Here is a 19,297-nt window from a genome sequence, read left to right as displayed (position 1 = left end):
AATGCAGAAAATTGTGTAACTAGGCCTAATGCATGAAGCATAAAGCATTGGCAACGATCAGAGAGATATAGAGAGATAAAGAACACTGCATCTGTTCTTCAAGCGGCAAGCACTAAACTTAGTACCTTTGGTACTTGCTCTCGTTGGACAACGAGGCCACAATTAAAGGTCGCTTACAGGAATGACGAGCACACCTTCCCTTTGCTATCTATTTTCTATTTCTTCATTTTTGCAAATACATCTGTAGTAATGTTCAGGGCTAAAAGCTATGTTGTAGGCCCGTGTGCTCAGATTTGGGTGCACGTTAAAGAACCCCAAGTGGTCAAAATTTCCGGAGCCCTCCACTACGGCGTCTCTCATAATCATCTAGTGGTTTTGGGACGTTAAACCACACATTTCATTTCATTTCATTTATTGCATCCTTAAAGGCCCGAGGGCATTACATAAGGGGGGGCAAAAAATACGATGTGAGTGTGTATAATTCAAGTTGAACAAATTATTATAAACAGTACAGTTCTAATATGGTAGTTTGGTCAAAAATTACAACAAAAATGAATAAAAAAACGCTTTGGCTGGGAATTAGAGTACAAACAACTAGGCACAAGCAAATTATACATACAGTACGTTGGTAGAATATATTAACAGCCACGGGTTAATGGGTGGAATCAAAGTGGGATTCCAATTTTGCGCGGAATGATGTGCGGTCAGGTGTGGCAACAATGGTGTCGGGAAGGCGATTCCAAAGTGTTATTGCTTGGGGGAAAAAGGAGTCGTTCATTGCGGATGTACGGCCGTTGATTCGTGCAATGGGGTTTGAATGGTTAATGCGGGAAGAAGTTCTGTTTGGGGGCTGTAAAAGTTCGTGTCTTGATTGGGGTCGGAAAAAGAAACTGTGGCGGAGGCATAGGCGCGAGATGAGGCGGCGCGACGCGAGTGATGGCAGTTCAATTGATTGTTTTAGGGCGGTGACGCTGATTTCTCTGGAGAACTGTGAGGTTATAAAGCGGGCAGCGCGGTTTTGAACTGCTTCTAGTTCGCTAACGAGGTTCGCTAACATATCAATCAATCAATCAGGGCTAAAAGCTGCAGTCTGCTGCTTGACAGCTCTTTGAAACACGTATGTCCCTTTTATCCCAACAGTTAAAATTATAAGTAAAGAAGTGCACTTTTACTGCTGAATAACCCCTTCAGACGGCATGCCCTGGAGGAGTGGCGTGCTTTGTCAAGGTTTTAACACCACCTTTAAACATTAAGGCCAGGGACACCAAGCTCTTTTGCATTCCTTCGTACTGCAAGCCACATCCATAAATATTGTGAAGAATACAGCAGCTTACGCTTGCAATCCGCTTGCTTTCTAACTAAAATCGCTTGAGCGAATCCTTTCTGCGCTATACTTTGAGTTGTTGGAAGAACATGTTTTGAAAGCAAAAATACATCCTAACTTTTCGGCAAACAAGCAGCTTCTTTTTTTAATTCTCATGTGACTCTACAAACAGCTAGTTGCTGATTTCTCTTTCCCTCTAGTGAGACTAGCTTTATTCTGGTATTTACCCACCACTGCTGCATTTTGTTCAGAGCTTTCTCAGTGTTCAGCCTGCAGTGATTTTTTTTATTCAGGAAGATGGTCATACAACCTTCAGTGCGAGCAGTACGTACGGATATATATTAGCTGTGCGAAGTGTATTGTTGTGGTCTGTATTGCAAGTATTGTTAGGGGAAAACACCCGGTGTTACTTTTCACCAATTCCCGAGCAATGGGGAACTGTGCGCTGAATGGCAAAAGAATATTGCGAGAGAGAACTTCATCACCAACGACAAGTCTGCATCGACTGACGTATGCAGCAGACACTTGCGCAATGTAGACTATGTGCCTGTGCGCTGCATCAGAAAGCTCCTTCCCGACTCTGCGCCCACTCTCTTCGAGGACTATCCTTCCTACATGAGACCAAGTGCAAAGAAGCCCCGCAAAGATCCTGCTTCTTGAGCTTCGCTTCTACGCCAAACATCAAGGAAGTGAAAAGCGGAGCCTAATGAACCAGACCTGGATGTTGCGATTTCACAAGATGCTTTCAATGAACAAGAAGCAGTAAGTGTTTGTACGCAAAGAATGAACAGTAATACTCATAGCACGGGTCGATACCTAGCTATGATAGGAAGATTACTCTCCCAAGTTTCGTACCATCGTTCGAAATGTGAGGAGGTGCAGCAGTTGTTGAAAGAAGAGGAAGAGACGTCTGCATATTATCGCGTAAGCAAGCACCATGCGTGTGTTGAGAAAATCGCAACAGACGCACAGGAAGGAGAGAGAAGACATCAAATAGAATTTCTTTTGCATCAAATAGAATGTTACGGAGATAAGCATTCAGCGTACCCAGAAGTGTGATATGGCGCTTTCTGTCCTCAAAAGGCTAAGATCACGCTCGCACTTCGAGGATTTTGGTGCTACCACCTACGTGCACTCTTCAGAGGCACATAGTGTTGCGACTCGGGTCCGGTAAGTCTCGTCGTTGGTAGCTTGCCAATCGCGGATCACACATAACCAGCGAGAGTAATGGGCATGTGTCACGCGTATATGCTGATGCCGGGTTCGCACGTCGGGCGTTGCGAAATGAACCATAGATGCTGATGTTACCAAACGAAACTCTCACTTCATTAGGCAGCACTTTGTTCATTAGACCAGAAAAGCAATAGGGAGCATTATTTAATCCAAAACGAAGGACTTTCGGCTGGAAGGTTCCCATCGGGAAAATAAACGCCGCAAGCCCTCTCAGTTAGAGACACCTGCCTGTACCCCCTGACTAAACCCAAAGTCGAGATGAAATTGGCACTGCTGACTTGCTCAAGCCTTTCTTCGATATGCGGAATTGGATGTATTTGGTCCTTTGTCATCGAGTTGAGCCTCCCGGAGTCAATACATGGCCGCGGCTCCTTTCCTGGGACCTCAGCCAAGATCAGAGGTGAGGTATAATCACTATCTCCTGGCTCAATCACCCCTAGCACGAGCATTCGGTTTATCTCCGCGGCCACTGTTTCCCGTTGCCTAGGGCAAATACGGTAAGCTTTGGAACGTATTGGATCTAATGATGTCAGCTTAATATCATGAACTAGGGCTGTGGCTCTGCCGGGTGTGTCCGAAAATTTTTCTTGAAATTCAAACAATAGTTCTTTCAGTTCCACCTTCTTATCTGCCTCCAACACCGCCTGCTCTACCAGGCTACTAATAGTATTGCCAATGTCTTTGCTCTCTTTCGCTAACTCCGGGAAATCAATAGGCATTTCTTCCCGTTGATTGAGCGACATGTTTACAACGGCTTGCCTCTGCTGGTACGGTTTGAGCAGATTAGCGTGGCACACCTGTTGCGTTTCACGCCTTCCCGGTCCAGTAACTAAGTAATTGGTGCCTGATAATTTCATAACTACTTCAGCAGGCCCCTGCCACTGGACCTGAAGTTTATTTTTCAGTGAGGGCTTCAGTATCATCACTTTTTCCCCTACTTGAAAGCTTCATGTCCGGGCTGTCTTGTCATAATAGCGCTTAGCGTTGCTTTGAGCTCTGCGCATTTCCTGCCCCACTAGTTCTTTAGCTGCATGAAGTCAGTCCAACAGCTCAAGCACGTATGCTACAACCGAAGGGTCGTCTGCCCAACCCTCCCAAGATTCTCGAATAATGCGAAGTGGGGACCGAAGAGTACGTCCGTAAACAAGCTCCACAGGTGAAAACCCTGTTGATTCGCGAGGAGCGATCCGAAGCGCGAACATAGCTGCGTGCAAGCAAGCCTCCCAATCGTCTTTGTGCTCATGACAAAGGGCTCGTAGCAGCCGTTTCATGACTGAATGTACCTTCTGTACGGCATTTGACTGAGGGTGGTACACTGAACTGTGAATGACTTTAATGCGACATTTTTCTAGAAATGTCGAGGGCAGTGAACTTGTAAAAACAGATCTCTCGTCTGACTGAATTTCTGCGGGGAAGCCTACACATGCAAAGATATGATTTATTTGTGGGGTTTAACGTCCCAAAACCACCATATGATTATGAGAGACGCCGTAGTGGAGGGCTCCGGAAATTTCGACCACCTGGGGTTCTTTAACGCCCATGCAAAGATAGATAAAAGCGCTTTAACTATCTCCTCCGAGCTGAGCTCCTTCCATGGTACTGCTTTCGAGAATTTCGTGCATCAAGACTAGCAGGTGAGTCTTGCTAGTCTTGATCATCTTGATCATCGATACCCCAGTAGCTCCTATACAAATCGGCGTGGTCTTCTCCTGAAATGGTATGAAATGAAGGAAGCCACACTTTTGTGTGGGTTAATCCCATTGTTTGTCTCACTTTTCCTAACGCGACAGATGCCGATGTCTATGGAGTGGTTGATTTAGATGGAGATCAGGACATAAATAAACTATCATGTCAGAGTTACATGTTGAACGACGGAAGACCCGGGATTCCAAGGCGTGCATAAACTAGGAGAAGTTACCTTGACAGAGCTACTCACAGCTTTTGTGTGAGATGGTATGTGAAGGTAGGTGGTGTGAGGAATGTAATGATACGGCCAGAGCACTGGGGAGTGCGACAGTCCACTCAGAACTGAAAACGTTTTCTAAGTGTCATAAGCTAAATTCGTCTTCAGCATAAATGAGAATTTTTCTGTCGCGAAAGGCTGTGATGCACAAAGTTTGCTGAATGATCTTTGTGGAATTTTCCCTGTCGCCTCAAATTCCCGCTCCATCTGGACCAATTGGGGGTGGGGGGGGGGTTGAGTGTGAAGGCACCTACTGTGGCATTTCCGCAATTTCGGCGTCGCCGCTGGTGTTCTAAGCAGTGTTTTTGTTGTACTTATAATTGCTAAATGTGAATATTTTCAGTGTGTATTATATTTTTCTTTAACCCATTCCAAGTTGTTTACAGAGTTGCATTTTTTCTACATACTTAACACATTTTCTCACGGAATGTCCCTCTTCAGCCAAGTGTTCTAGGACCTCCCTCTGTATACTTACGCAAGCATGTATGTTTTTTATGAAAATAAATAGACTAAAACAGAAACTGTACTAAAACTGTAGTCACTACTTGAATCAGTCTGCGTCTTTTCTATCTGATTCGCTGTTGTGTACACATATCCGTCTAATTTCTGGCATTCTATAAAGACCATGTCGTCCAAAACGTATTGTTTAACAATAGTCTTCGTATCCAGTGCACCTAATGCAGCGTGGCCCTATTCGTCTAAAGTCATTAATAAAGAGAGTCGCAGATGCCTGATCAGACACAAATATGTTCTCCTTATATCTGGTCCGCACATCCTGCGACTTGGCTGTGCCGTCGTACTCGTTCACTGGATCTACGTTGCACAGCGGATTCCAGGGACACAGGTAGCCTGGAAACAAAGGCATACTACTCGGGTCTCATCCGTATACGTTAGAACAAACGCGCTTCAGGAGCACTGGCGTGGGTAGCGACCCACTCTGCCGGTACTGTGGTTACTTAGCTACTGCAGCCCACATCTTGTGGGATTGTGAACAGAATACGAGGGAGGCAAGAACAGTGACGACGATTCCGCCGAGGCTTACGGTCACCGCGGGAAGCGACCAGTGTGAACAGCAGACACGGGCCGTCCGGTGGATCTCAGCTGTCCTCGAAAAGCAGTGCCTTAGCGAAAGCGCGAAGTGCTCGCGGCCACCCCAGCACAGGGGCAGGTGCGGGTGCCAGAAGGTGAGAGTAGCGAGGCCTGCTCAACGAGTAGAGGACGTCACGCCAAGGTGATGTGTGGCCGCATCACGGTGATCTTCCCCTCTGGGGCTAGTATTGCCATCCGCCGGACCATCAAATAAAGTCTTTCTCACTCACTCACTGCTCAGGTTAGGAGATATAAAAATAATAGTGGTAGCGATATCGATGACTGATACACTCCTAGCCGCCTCTATTTTACCGACCGACTGACCGGCTGTGGCTTCACCGGCTGACACATGGATGGATGGATGGATGCATGGATGGATATGGCTGTACCCTTAGATCGGGAGGTGGCTAGCGCCACCCAGCCGTAATACTTAATGAACCAAACACTAGATTTATTTTTTCCCTTAAATAGTGAGGTTGGGGGTTCGTACTTTGTAGTGAAGGCTTTAATTTTCACTCGTGCCTTGACTTTAGCCACCAATCAGATAACCTCCTTCTAGTTAATTCTACCCGCTTAGAGTCTATTTTGCCCTCACTGTCTCTAAAACCCAGTGCTTTGAAAAACTGTGCGCCATCATCCTAAACTATAGGGTGAAGCCTTTTACAGAACATAATCAAGTGTTTGGCGGTTTGTTCTTCCTCTTCACATGCACTGCATACCGTGTCTACCCCTTAGTATTTGGCCCGATATGTCTTCGTTCTCAATACTCCCGTCCTGGCCTCAAACAGTAGATAACTACCCCGTGTATTATCATAGATGCTTTCCTTGGCAATTTCCTGCTTAAAAGTTCGATAGATTTCTAGTGCGGACTTCTTAATCATGCCAACTCTCCACATATCGGCCTCAGCTTCCTTCACCTTCTTCTTAACCGATAATTCTTTTTAGCTTGGCCCCCTGCTGTTTTCCAAGTATTTCCCAGTCTATTTTCTAGTTCACTTCCGCCATTTTGTATCGATATTCTTCATGTACAAATAGCTGAATACCTTCCTAGCCCAACTCTCCTCCCCCATTTCTCTCAATCGCTTCTCAAATTTTATCTTGCTGCTAGCTTCCCTGCCCTCAAATGATGTTCATCCCATATCACCTTATACTCCCTGATTTGGTGTATTTCCGTGAGCTCCTAAGGCAAGCCTACCTATTCCACGTTGCTTAATTTCTAATCTTGCTTGAACTTCTGATCTCATGCACGAGACCGCATTGCCGAACGTCAGACCAGGAACCATGACCCCTTTCCATATTCCTCTCACAACATCATACCTAGTGTAATTGCACAGTGCCCTGTTTTTCATTACCGCTGAATTCCTGTTACCTTTAGTCGACACGTTTATTTCGTGTTCCCTTAGGTACTTGGCCCCATTGCTTATCCATACGCCCAGGTATTTGTATTTATCTGTTATCTCTAGCGTGACTTCCTGTATTTTAATCTCACTACCTTCATTGTCATTAAAAATCATGACTGTTGATTTTTTCTCACTGAATCTGAAATATAACCTATCTCCCTCATTACCGCAGATGTCCACCAATCTCTGCAAATCTTTCTTGTTGTCGGCCATTAGCACTATATCATCTGCGTACATCAATGCTGGTAGTGCCTATTCAATGAGTTTTCCTTGTTCGACGAAAGAGAGGTTGAAGCCCAGTCCACTTCCCTCTAATTTGGCCTCTAATACTTGTAGGTACATCATGAATAATAAGGGTGACAGGGGACACCCCTGCCTTAGCCCCCGTTTGACCTCTGAAGGCTTGGATACCTGTTTTTCCCACTTTATAATTACCTTGTTACCTTTATAGATATCCTTTAAAAGATTATTGACTGCATCTTCCACGCCTAGTGTATCCAGTATTCCCCACAATTCCTCTTGAACCACGCTATCGTCCACTCCCTTGATATACAAAAATGCTAGCCACAGGGGCCTGTGTCCCTTTTCTGCTATTTCGATGCACTGCGTCAGTGAGAACAGATTGTCTTCGAATCTCTTGTGTTTCCGAAACCCATTCTGCGGTTCCCCAAGCACCCCCTCAGCCTCTATCCATGCCTGCAGTCTTTCCTTTATAATCTGCATCGTCAGCTTGTAGACCACTGATGTCACTGTTATAGGATGGAAGTTATTTACGTCAGCTTTGTCACCCTTTTCTACACAGATCATGCTCATCCTGCTAAGTTTGCATCCATCGGGAACTTCTCCATCGATTATCATTTATCTCACTGCCTCTCTCAAAGCCTGCTGAGACTTCGGGCCTAATGTCTTTATCAGCATAATTGGAATGCCATCGAGGCCTCTTGATGTACTACTAGGAACCCTTTTCTCAGCCCTTTCCCACTCTTGTTGTGAAATTGGAGCCATTGCGCCACTTGACTCATCCTTGTCTATCGTGGTGCATAAAGAACTTCTTTGTTGAAATTTTTTCTGTCACCCTTGTTCTTATATATTCAATAGCTTCGTCCCCTTCTTGCCTATCACCTTGAGCTGTAGTTATAAACCTCTGCTTAAGGCTCGTCTCAGTTCTTAGGGAATAGAGATGGTTCCCGAATTTCGCAGCTGCCTTTCTATCTTTTTTATGTACTTCTGCCAGCCAGTGGGATCCCTTTCTTCTAATCTTTTCATTGATCAGCAGGGATGCATCCCTTCTACAGCTTAGAAAGATTTACCAATTTCTTTCAACATTTTCTGTCGGTTCACCCCTCTGCTTAGCATGTTGTGTTCCCTAGAGTATTCCTGAATTTTCGTTATGGCTCTCTTAACTTCCTCATCCCACCAACTTTTGGGTTTATGTCTTCTTCTCTAGGGTGACTTGTCACGTGCCTTAGCAAGCTCTAGCTCAAACAGTCTAATTAGATTCCTGTATGTCCACACTGTTTTATTATCCTCAGTGATTACTTTCTCAATTTGTTTAGTGACTATTTCAATTCGCCTTTCGGAATAAAAACTTTCCTGTAGTTGCTCATCGTGTCTCCTCACTTTCACTGCTCTTCCAAAACTCAGCTTGATACGTTTGTGATCACTACCCAGACTTCTGGAGCCACCTTCATCTATGTGCACTCCCATGAGCTTATCATACATCCTATGTGACATCAGTGCGCAATCTATCGTCGACTGCAGCTTTCCTATCTCCCATGTTATTTGCCCTTCACACTTCTCGGTACTCTTACAAATGATCAAATCAAGCCTTTCACACATATCCATGATCATTTTGCCTGTCGGGTCGATACACACATCTATATCTTCTATGTGTGCATTCATATCTCCTAGTATAATTATCTCGCACCATCCTCCTAACTCCTGAATGTCCTTTGATATACTCTCTACCAGTGCCTGGTTTTCCTCTCTGGCCTTTGCTCCCGTCCACAATTACACGAAACCAAGGAGTGTCATTTGCCCTGCCACTTTCCCTTTTAGTCATCAATGTTCCTTGCACTCCTGCATGACCCTCTGCCCGTCTGTACTTTTATAAATGAATGCCCCAATACCACGCCTCTTTCTGCTGCCTTCTGTTCTATTACAATATTCCTAAGCGTAGTGCGCATTGTTAGAGGGTTGTTTCATGTCCCTGAGTTGTGTTTCTACAAAACCGTATACCATCGGCCTGTCCTCCCTTAGCGGTTCTTCTATCTCTTTTCACTTCAGCCTGTTCCTACATCCCTGCATGCTAATATACCCTATGTCTGAATTGGCTCGGCGCTCGTCGCTACGTCTAATTCTGCCCCGGACTCTACCTATCTTAGATACTGGTGCCACTTAGGAATCGTATCTATTCATGCCACCTGTCAAAAAGCCTCCCTTGTTGTTTTCCTCGTTACTAGCTATCCTGCACCCCGATGGGCCCACTTGCCCCCCAAAAAAAGCTACTGCGCGTCCTGCAAGGCGCTAACCCACCTCATGACCTAGCCGCCCATCGAAGTGAATTCTGGCTCGTTGAAAACCACCCCACCTATGCACCTCTCTGTTTATTTCCACCTCCTCAAAGCCTTTCTCTCGACTCATCCGCCATATCTCTTGGTTTGCGTTGACAACCGCTCTTTGCAGCTTGCTATCACGCACCGGTACCTCCGGTATCGGGCATATCGCTACCTGTACCTGAGGAGAAGTGGCGCGCATGTCATTGACACCTTTCGCCAGTGTAGTTGCTAGTCCTGCTGTATCTTCATTTAGGGCATCGTTTAAACCGCCTGAAATTGTCACGAGGTTTCGTCTATCAACTGTAGTTTTGAGTTTTGCTCTTGCTTGCCTCATGACTGCTTACAGCTTGCGTCCTGGGAACGCCCCTACTTCAACCCTCTTGTCACCTCTTACCCTCTCTTTGATGGCTTCTGTGCAGCGATTTAAATTCGAGTACCCGGCGATTATCACATGCTGTAACTTTTCAGCTGGAGCGTCCTGCACCTGGGGGCTGCTTGCACCTGTGACACCGGATGCTTTGTCCCCTCCCAGCCCCGCCACTACTTCGCTGAAGCTGGGCCTTGCGACAAATGAACCGGCTGAACCTGTTTTTTCAAACTTGCTTGCTGTTTCTTCTCCGCAGTTCTGGTTGCCGGTTCCCTACTGTTCCCTTCATAGGTCGCTCCTCTGTTTACCTTGGCTAGTGCTTCCTCAGCGGACTTCAGCTTTTCTCCCCTAGCCCTCGTTTTCACTTGCTCTGTCGCCAACGCAGTCTCGAGCTCGGTGATTCTCATCAGCCGGTCACTCTGGGTAACCATCATTTTCTCAATTTTTTCCTCGACCTCACATTGCCTACACTTCGCGTCAGCCTCTTCTCCTTGCGCTTCTACACTTGGGTCCACTTCCAAACCAACCTCACATCCTGAACACTTCACAGTCTATTTAACTATGTCTTCCGGATACCAATTGTCCCTATGACTTGTCTCACTCGATAATTACAAAACACGAGCCCTGCCCTATGAAAAAGAGAAAGTCTAAGGTCTGCTACAAAAATTTGCGTTTTCAATGTACGTGCACCTCCCCCACGGGGTGGCAAAAGAAAATGAAAAACAACAAAAAAAACAAAAAATCAAACACACACACACCTACATACTAATAAATACCTGGTGACGGACCCCCGAAAAAGCCGTACAATAAAATAAGTGCTACAGGAATTTTAACTACTGCCCTATATTTATAGACAAATGCAGTCGATCGGTAGCGCTCAAAAAACACGTCCATCCACCGTGACAGTCCGAACCGAACCAAGTTGTCGCGCCTTGACGCCGCCATGTGGAGGCGTCTCTGTGACGCACGTGGTTGGATTGCTCCACCACCGTCTCGCGCGCAGCCCGCAGCCGCTTTCGCGTCTCCTCGCAAGTGGATTCCACGCTTTGTTGGAAGCAGCGAAGCGTTATTCCAGCCGCAAGTTTTCTGTCATCGTTACGTGGAAATGTGAGAGTCACGCACGTGTGTGCCTCATGAAAACTTGTACAACTTTTCTCTGTCGCATGATCCTATTACTTCTTGAGCAAAATTTTTATTGTAATTACACCATCGATTGCCATCAAGCCACACATGGGTGAAAATGAACGGTTGGTTCAGTTCCAGAGCTTCAATAAAAAGGTAAATCATAATAAAAAATGCGATCAGCAAGCCGTATCATTTTTCGCCCTTGAATGTGCATGATGTGAAGTCTTACGTACCGTGATCGAAACGGAAATTTCATGCTCCAGTAAAACTGCCGCTGTCGAGTTTTTTTCTTCCTGTTTACAGCTTCATTCATAAGCTGTGTTATATTTCGCGGCAGCTCTTAGAAGATGAATCATTTCGCGCACCTGATCACGTTTTCGCCTGTAGATGAAAACAACATTGTGAAGAAGGGACAGTGGCTATGGGCCCATTCTGCAGACGTAAGCTGCAAGCAAGAAACTAAATCTGTGAACTGAAGTCACAGACGGCAGGGGCGTTGGCCGAACCTTTTTTTCAGACGGGGCCTAATTAGATTTAGGCCTAGTCAGGCATAGATGGTGCACCATTATTCTGTGCGCATACACCAATGATTTTTTTAGGAGGTGGAGGGGGGCACGGGATGGTGTGCCAGACGCTGGGTTCGCCACTCGCGGATGGGAACCCATGTGGTCGCGTATGCGCGCGGGGAAGGCCAACCTGGGAGGGGGATGGTGGTGGCGCAAACTGTGGTAAAAGTTACCTTGGCGGTAACTTTGCGGTAACGTACCTTGGCGGTAAGCTTTAGCAAAGACTGGAGCGGCACATGTATGATGTTATAAAGATGGTTTCGTCGAACGCGCTGGCAGAACACGCAGATGCAACTGGCCGCGACATAGAGCGAAATCGGGTGAAAATAGCGAAAATAACGGGAAAAAAATTGGACTTGGGGTCTACTTGGAATCTATGACAATTGAGACAATGGCGCATATTTATTTAATGTAATAATGGTAACTTGCCCCGCATGTACGCTTCTCTGTCCTATTTTAAAATATACATAATCGCACCATCTACAAATTGATTTCTCGTTGTTAACGAGACTCCCGTGCGAAAACTGAAACAATCTGTTTTTATGTAAACATTCATGGTCTGTGCTCATTTCAACCCCACGGCCTCGAAATAACAACCACAACAAAGAAAGAGAGAGGTTTCAGTGGCACTGCCAGCGGCCGTGACAGTAGCATCGCATAAACAGCAAACTGTGGCATGCGGCCAGTAACTTTTACTGCGACTTTTAGCATTGTACAGTTTGCAGAAGTCCGCGTACCATAAGTGAGAGCAATACAACAATGTTAAAAAATGCAAACACCGCAAATTCGCGACTAAAAACAACGCACCTAACCGCCAGCTTGCCTTCGCCAAAGTGAGGCTAGATCACGTGATCCAACCTTGCACACCACAGTGATTGCAGCGCTAGTGCTTCCTGCGGTGGGCCCCGTGCCCTATAGCAGGAATATTCAAAGCATGACGACATTGAGGTGCAGAGGGCGCGTGACTGCTTTCTACACTACTAGTGGTCAGTGCGTTTACTCGCGCTATGGTGAAGTGTGGTGAGTGGCTATTCTCAATGAAGCTTGAGAGTGAAGTGCCACGGTGTCGTCGTTTTAGCATAAGCGGGCCCGCAGGACATGTACTATTCCAGTTAAAACGTCTGGCGTATATGCACATGTTTGGTCATAGTTAGATTTGCCTCCGTAAACAAGGGCACGAGAGAAGCCCTGAGAGAGCCTTTTTGCTCCACAAAAATTGGCCCCGTGTCTGCATGTTTCACTGCAAATGTCGTCGAAAGACGATAGCCTTGCGCGTGGAGAAAGTGAACAAAAGGTTCATTTGATGTTCTGCGTGAAAAAAAAAAACGGTAAATTTTATTTTGGAAGCATTGCGTTAGAGAGTCTCGATCTGTGCAGGGAAGGCGAACGCGGGCATCGAGGCACGTTAGACACGAGCGCTATCTGGCAGTTATCTTCGAAAATGGAAGAAGGCGTGCGCGCCCACGAAGAAAGATGCACGCCTGTCTCAGAGGCGATAAGGTGTAGAACGCAAAGCGACGGGCAGGTGTCACCACCTTAGAAAAACGTTTTTGAGCCTTTTTGAGCACCCCGTTGCACTGTGAGTGCAGCGCGATAAACATACAGTCCTTAGAATCACTTACGTGTGCTTTTTTTTCTCGTATAAGTACACTCATACAAAATATAGACGTGTTTTTATGGTTTTTCTGATATGCGCAATAATTGCTTTTAATTGACAATCGCACAAGTATGAATGCTGAAACTTGAGCAATAATGGCGGGCGCTGCCGATGGGGTTGGCCATTTGAAGTACTGTATGGACCGTTTGGGGTATCTTTACGCAGTGTAGCTAACTTTAGAAAAAATTCTCTAGATCTAGGTGATTGCGGGTGTAGTTAAGGGAAAAGGGATATTTGCCAACATCTAGGGGAATTTTTAGCTTCCACGTGAAGCAAGCAGATCGACGGAGGGACCTCCCATCCACGATCTGTTTTGTGTTTCTTTTTCCACCTTTTTTTTACACACCCTCTACACTCACACAAATACGCTGTGTCATGCCTAGTAGTGGTTCCGATGTGTGCAAGGGGGCGATAGGGCTGGTCTCCACTCCCAACGCTGTGTCAGTGCTCTCCTCTTCCCCACTTCATTGCGGTTCATTCTGTACCGTCCGTGTTCGACCTTGATTGCCTGATCATGGTTCGAGCCGAAGAAAAAAAAAGTGCTCTCGGTCGAGCCCGCCAGGCATATGTTTTTCTTTACACCAACCTTCCGATTTCTCGCCTTTCACCTACAACGTTATTTTTTTGTTGTTGTTTTTATTGGTCTATCTTGTTGGCGAATGCTGTTGCGTTGCTAGGGAGCTGCCCAGTGGAGCCATGTGGCTTTGCCAAGGTCATCAAGGTTTCTATGAAAAGCGTGGCCATGTATGCGGTTATTTGCACAGCTGAAAAAAGAAAGTTGAAAAAAATGGCTGGCGGAAGACTGCAAGGGTATATATAAAACGAATATATGGCAGTCAACATTTCTGATGAACCTATCATTTCGCAACCATTCAGCAGGTTGCGACGAATGAACTACCAATGGCATAATATGCTTTCATGGTTAAACTGTTTTTCGTCACAAAATCCTGTATAAGATATCATGACAAAGCTTGAAAGTACGTTTTTAAAGAGATTCTTTGTAAGCTGATTGTGAAAGCGTGCTTCGCGTCATGTACCACCATGAGTTTTGCGCAGGAGAGTTTCAAAATAACAGAATTGATGAATTCTCTAAGCTTGCTCGCCAGAATATTTCATGTACTGCACTTTATACGCTTGTTCTGGTAATTATTATTATTATTATTATTATTAATATTATATTATTATTATCATTATTATTATTATTATTATTATTATTATTATTATTATTATTATTATTCTTCTTCTTATTATTATTATTATTATTATTATTATTATTATTATTATTATTATTATTATTATTATTAATATTATTATTATTATTATTTTGTCACTTGCATGCTAGTACAAGTGAACTGTATCGTAGTGTAAAATTTTCGTGTTTTGCACTGAACAGCTAGCAGTGTTCTTAAATATTATTTTGATAATTTATGCCTTCTTCAGCCTATATGCAATGACCTATAATATATGTACTGTGTCTTGAACGATTGTATTGTCGTGTGTAGACGGAGTGATTGATTTTTTTCTTGGTAATTTGCATAAAATACTGTGATACTACATGTTATTCCTTCCCTCCTTCCATTCTGATGACCGCTTTGCCTTCGTGATTTCATGAAATTAAGAGGTTAATTAAAGCTTTGCAATTTGTACTGCGACATTTCTCACCTTCAGCACGGTGATATCAGTGAATACTTTGAAACGAACCACCATTGCATCTTAAAAGTGAACTTTGAAATCCTTTTCCACAGCACAAACACATCAGTTTTAAACAAAAACCGCTCTCCAAAGAAATATAAGAAAATCTAGTAAGTCTTTCACTCTAGAGAGGCAAAAAGCGGTTCCGCATGTTGGCAGCGCTCATAGAGTTTTTCCCAATCATACCTAGGGGAAAATCTGGCGCTAGTGAGCTGCTGTTTGCAAGGGAATGACGGAATACGTGAGCTTCGAACTCAACTCGGATTTGTATATCTCGAAGACGCGCCTGGCTTCACGTTAAAATGGTTGATTTCTTAGTACAAGAGCACGTAATAAGCTATTTATTTGGTCATTGCGCAGAAACGTCTTTTATTTAATACTAGGACCTTCTATGTTGATGTACGATTTTACGAAGCATAAGACGTAACCAATGGCCGCTAAACTCGGCAGGCAGACGACAAAGCGAGCGTTCTTTCCGCCACGTTAATGTCGTCTGTTTCTTTCTTTCGCCGTTTAGTTGTGCCGTCCAAGTGAGTTGACTAATATTTTAGAATATAATATGCGTGAATGAGATCCCCTTATGAACGTTTTGTTTTAGAGAAGCTTTATTTATGAAGTCGTATTCGCTTTTGAGCCGCAGCCTCGCTTAACACCAGCCAAAAAAAGCCTCGCACGCACATATACCGTCATTCTTAGCGCTCCAACATAGCCCCTTAAAAATTTCACATAGACGGTGGCGCCACACTTCCCTCTAGGTATTCATGAGAAACTTTATTGCAGCAATGATCGTTAGGGCGGACAAACAGACAAAAGTACAGACAGACAGACAGACAGACAGACAGACAGACAGACAGACAGACAGACCAGAATTTTGGCATCAAACGTCCCCAAGAAAGACTGTGGTCTTAATTATTCACACGCTTTCCCTCTACCGTGCAGTATTGGGACGACAAGTTGGCTGAAGTTGCGCAAGCTCACGCGGACCAGTGCTCGGAAAAGCGGCACGCCGAACACGACAAGAAGCAGGCCAGGGCAACAGGTGGGCGCCACAGATGTTTCTGCGGCTGCACAGTATAAAGCTTTCTAGACATAGTGCCTCGATGCACTCGCTTGCCTCCGCTCCGAGTGGAGATAAATGCGCCGACTGCTACAGCGGCCGCCATTATTTCACCCACTCCTCAACGCGCGAACTGCAAGCGCGTGGCTTCGCGGCCTTTTGCTCTCGAGTAAAGACACTGTGCAGGCATTGCCTTCAGAAACGCAAAATTGTTCACGAATGTTACTAGTTCTGAGTTTGTAGGCACATATCTCAAGAAGTAAACGAATGTTTAGCACCTGAAAGTGTTGCAAAACGTATCGATCCGGACTAGCGGCGCGGACACTCGGCTGCGGGTTGTGTGTGGCTTGTGGTGCACAGCTGCAGACATTACTATTCACCTTATTACTATGTGGGTGGATATGTTTGTGCTTTTTTTGAAAGCACGATAGATTACTTTTATTAGGGGAAGTTAAAAAGGCGGAACACTGTGTATTGTAAAACATTGAGAAGGTATTATAAATATATATATATATATATATATATATATATATATATATATATATATATATATATATATATATATATAATAGCACATTTAAAAAGGAAGTTGTATTTACTAACGTTTCGGCCGTGGCAAGGCCTTCGTCAAAGTAAGTAGGTATGATACAATGCAGCCGCTTTTATAGGGTCACGTGATGAACTCTCGGTATAGCAGCTAGGACAATCAAAGTAAAAAAAATGGTAATCTGTCAGAACCTTGTGTTGACATGATTGACATGCGACGGGTGCATGAATATACAAGTTTCAAATTTCCTTGCGCATCGACACGCGGGGCACAGTATGGTTGGCAGGACATGTAAAAGAGCTCTGAAGTAAAGAAACCACGGTTGACTATTATACATTTTAATATACACTAAAATATTTTACTAATCTAAGAAGTCGTGTTGTTATAGTGCGAGGCAGGTGAGCTTTCTTACGTTTTCATTGATACCTGAACGAATGGTGTTAAATTTGTGGATCAAGAAGGATTCCCTCACTTCTCTATCGTGATTTGTCTTGAAACCGGACCGAATAATAGTGGCCCTAATTTTGTCGAAACCATGGCCAGGCATACTGACGTGTTTCGACAGCGGTAGATTAGGTAGCTTACTGCATGTGCACGGTGATTATTAAAACGAATTCTGAAACTTGTCTCTGTTTGACCTATGTACTGAGCTCCGCATGTTGAACACTCGAGAAGATATCTTCGCGAGTGTTCAACATTGTATCATACCTACTTACTCTGACGAAGGCCGTGCCACGGCCGAAACGTTAGTAAATACGATTTCCTTTTCAAATGTGCTATCTGCAAGTTCATTCAATATAGAAAATACCCGGACCTGTCGTGCCTTCCCTTCAAGTTATATATATATATATATATATATATATATATATATATATATATATATATATATATATATATATATATATATATATATATATATATATATATTTACGGATGTGATGGGTATATTTACACTCTGAAAATGCCAGCGCTCACATCATTGCCGAATCACCATCGCTCAAGAGCTTCCAACCTCTTTTTTCTCGCTCTTTCAGTCCGCGTTACATTTTCCTCCGGTCAAGACGAAGCTCACCGAGCGAGCAGAAGCAATCGGTTGTTGTGGGGCTTCAATCGGGCAATGTGCACAATTTGCGTCTTACGCGAACGCCGGTTCTGAGCTGTCACTTTCGCAACAACGTAAGTGATGTCACTTAGGCACTGAGTAATGATGAATGCCCCATCTCTCGTGAACTACTGTTGAGGTCAGCAGCACGGGTGAGTGAGCTCTGCACATATCTACCTATAACTAAAGCAATTTTGGTTCTAGGAGGGTCAGAGTGATGTATATTTGTTCGTGAAGATACATGGAGTTCAAGCGCTACAAATACTGCTATTACAAACGAAAATTTTAAATTTTAGGAGCGAAAAACAGTGTGATTCTGTGAAAACAACAACAGTCGGACCACGTGTTTTTTTACGATCGCCTGTAGCTTCGTTATTATTTTACTGGGAAACTTTTCACTTATAAAGTTGAAAGTCCTTAGCATAGACCTGACGCTACTGAAGTTTGATCAGGCTAGGTTTATTAGTTCTAGAGTTATTCCGCAATCAAATTTAGGCCTAATCACTAAAAAGAATAAATTGGTAATATCATCTCGCAAACGCATTTAAATTTTGTCCGCCTAATATAATAATAAACCGCACCCCATAGGCTATCAGGAGGCCCGATTCCGTACACACTAGGACCTTAACTAAGGTGGTAATCAGCAAAAAGCTCATTTAAATAAAACAAATTTTCGAAAGGAGCTACAAACGTGACTGAAAAATAGCTAATATCTTCTTTTATACCACAACAGTCCGGTTTTTTTCGTGTAAAAATAATTTTGATAGCTTAAGGTAACCGGAAGATACAGAGTTAGAAAGAATATAACGAGAACCGCTAATAAACGTGTGGCGCCCGCGTATTCCCTCGCCCTCGCTCAGTGGAGGAGGGTGGCTCACTGCTCGGGAGAAAGGTATGCCCGTCAGATCAAAGTCTTGAACCTTTTTTTTTCTCTTACGATTGCTTTTAACTTTGCTAATAACCTACCGGGAAACTTCTAACTCATACAGTGCAAAGACCTAATTGTAGACCTGTCGCCGCTCAGGTTTCATCAGGACGGGAGTAATAGTACCGGAACCATTTCGTGACCAAAATTAAGTCTAATCACTAAAAAGATTAATTTGGTAACATCACCTCACAAACGAATTTAAATTTTGTCCGCCTAATATATTAATAAACAGCACCCCATAGGCTAATCGGAGGCCCAACTCCGTACTGTCTAGACCCTTAATTAAGGGGGTAATCAGCAGAAATCTCATTTCATTAAAACATTTTTATAAAAATAACCACAAAATTGACTGATACACCGCTGAAATCTACATTTAGAACATAACAATCCGGTGGCGGCGATGGCGTACTGGTTAGAGCATCCGCCTCGCAGGCAAGAGGTCCGTGGTTCAAATCCCGGTGCCGCGCAGTTCCCAACCGACAAAAAAAATAATCCGCGTGTTGATAGAACTGCATTAAGAGGCGTGGGGTGCAGCCTCACCGGTAACCACCGCCGGGAACGCACTCCCTCACCAGAGAAGAATTGGCCACCCTGGTGCAGTATCTGGCCACTACCTCCCACATGCATACGTCAAATAACTCACGGCCCTCAGTCCCCAGCAGCTGCGAAGCAACTGACCAAGGCGGCGG

General features: G+C 44.4%; 1 protein-coding gene across 1 annotated transcript in view; it reads left to right on the top strand.

The window, feature by feature from the left end:
- Nucleotides 1-19,297, top strand: part of LOC119169949 (CRISP/Allergen/PR-1-like) — a 378,447-nt gene that overhangs the window by 194,731 nt on the left and 164,419 nt on the right. Inside the window, exon 3 of the mRNA XM_075882862.1 lies at nucleotides 15,914-16,013. Within this exon, the coding sequence (XP_075738977.1) occupies nucleotides 15,914-16,013 (100 nt within the window). The remainder of the gene's footprint in view (nucleotides 1-15,913; nucleotides 16,014-19,297) is intronic.

This window comes from Rhipicephalus microplus, chromosome 2 (genome assembly GCF_043290135.1).
Source record: "Rhipicephalus microplus isolate Deutch F79 chromosome 2, USDA_Rmic, whole genome shotgun sequence".
NCBI classification, from domain to species: domain Eukaryota; kingdom Metazoa; phylum Arthropoda; class Arachnida; order Ixodida; family Ixodidae; genus Rhipicephalus; species Rhipicephalus microplus.
The sequence above is the reverse complement of the archived record's forward strand: the minus strand, read 5'-3'. Positions and strand labels throughout refer to the sequence as shown.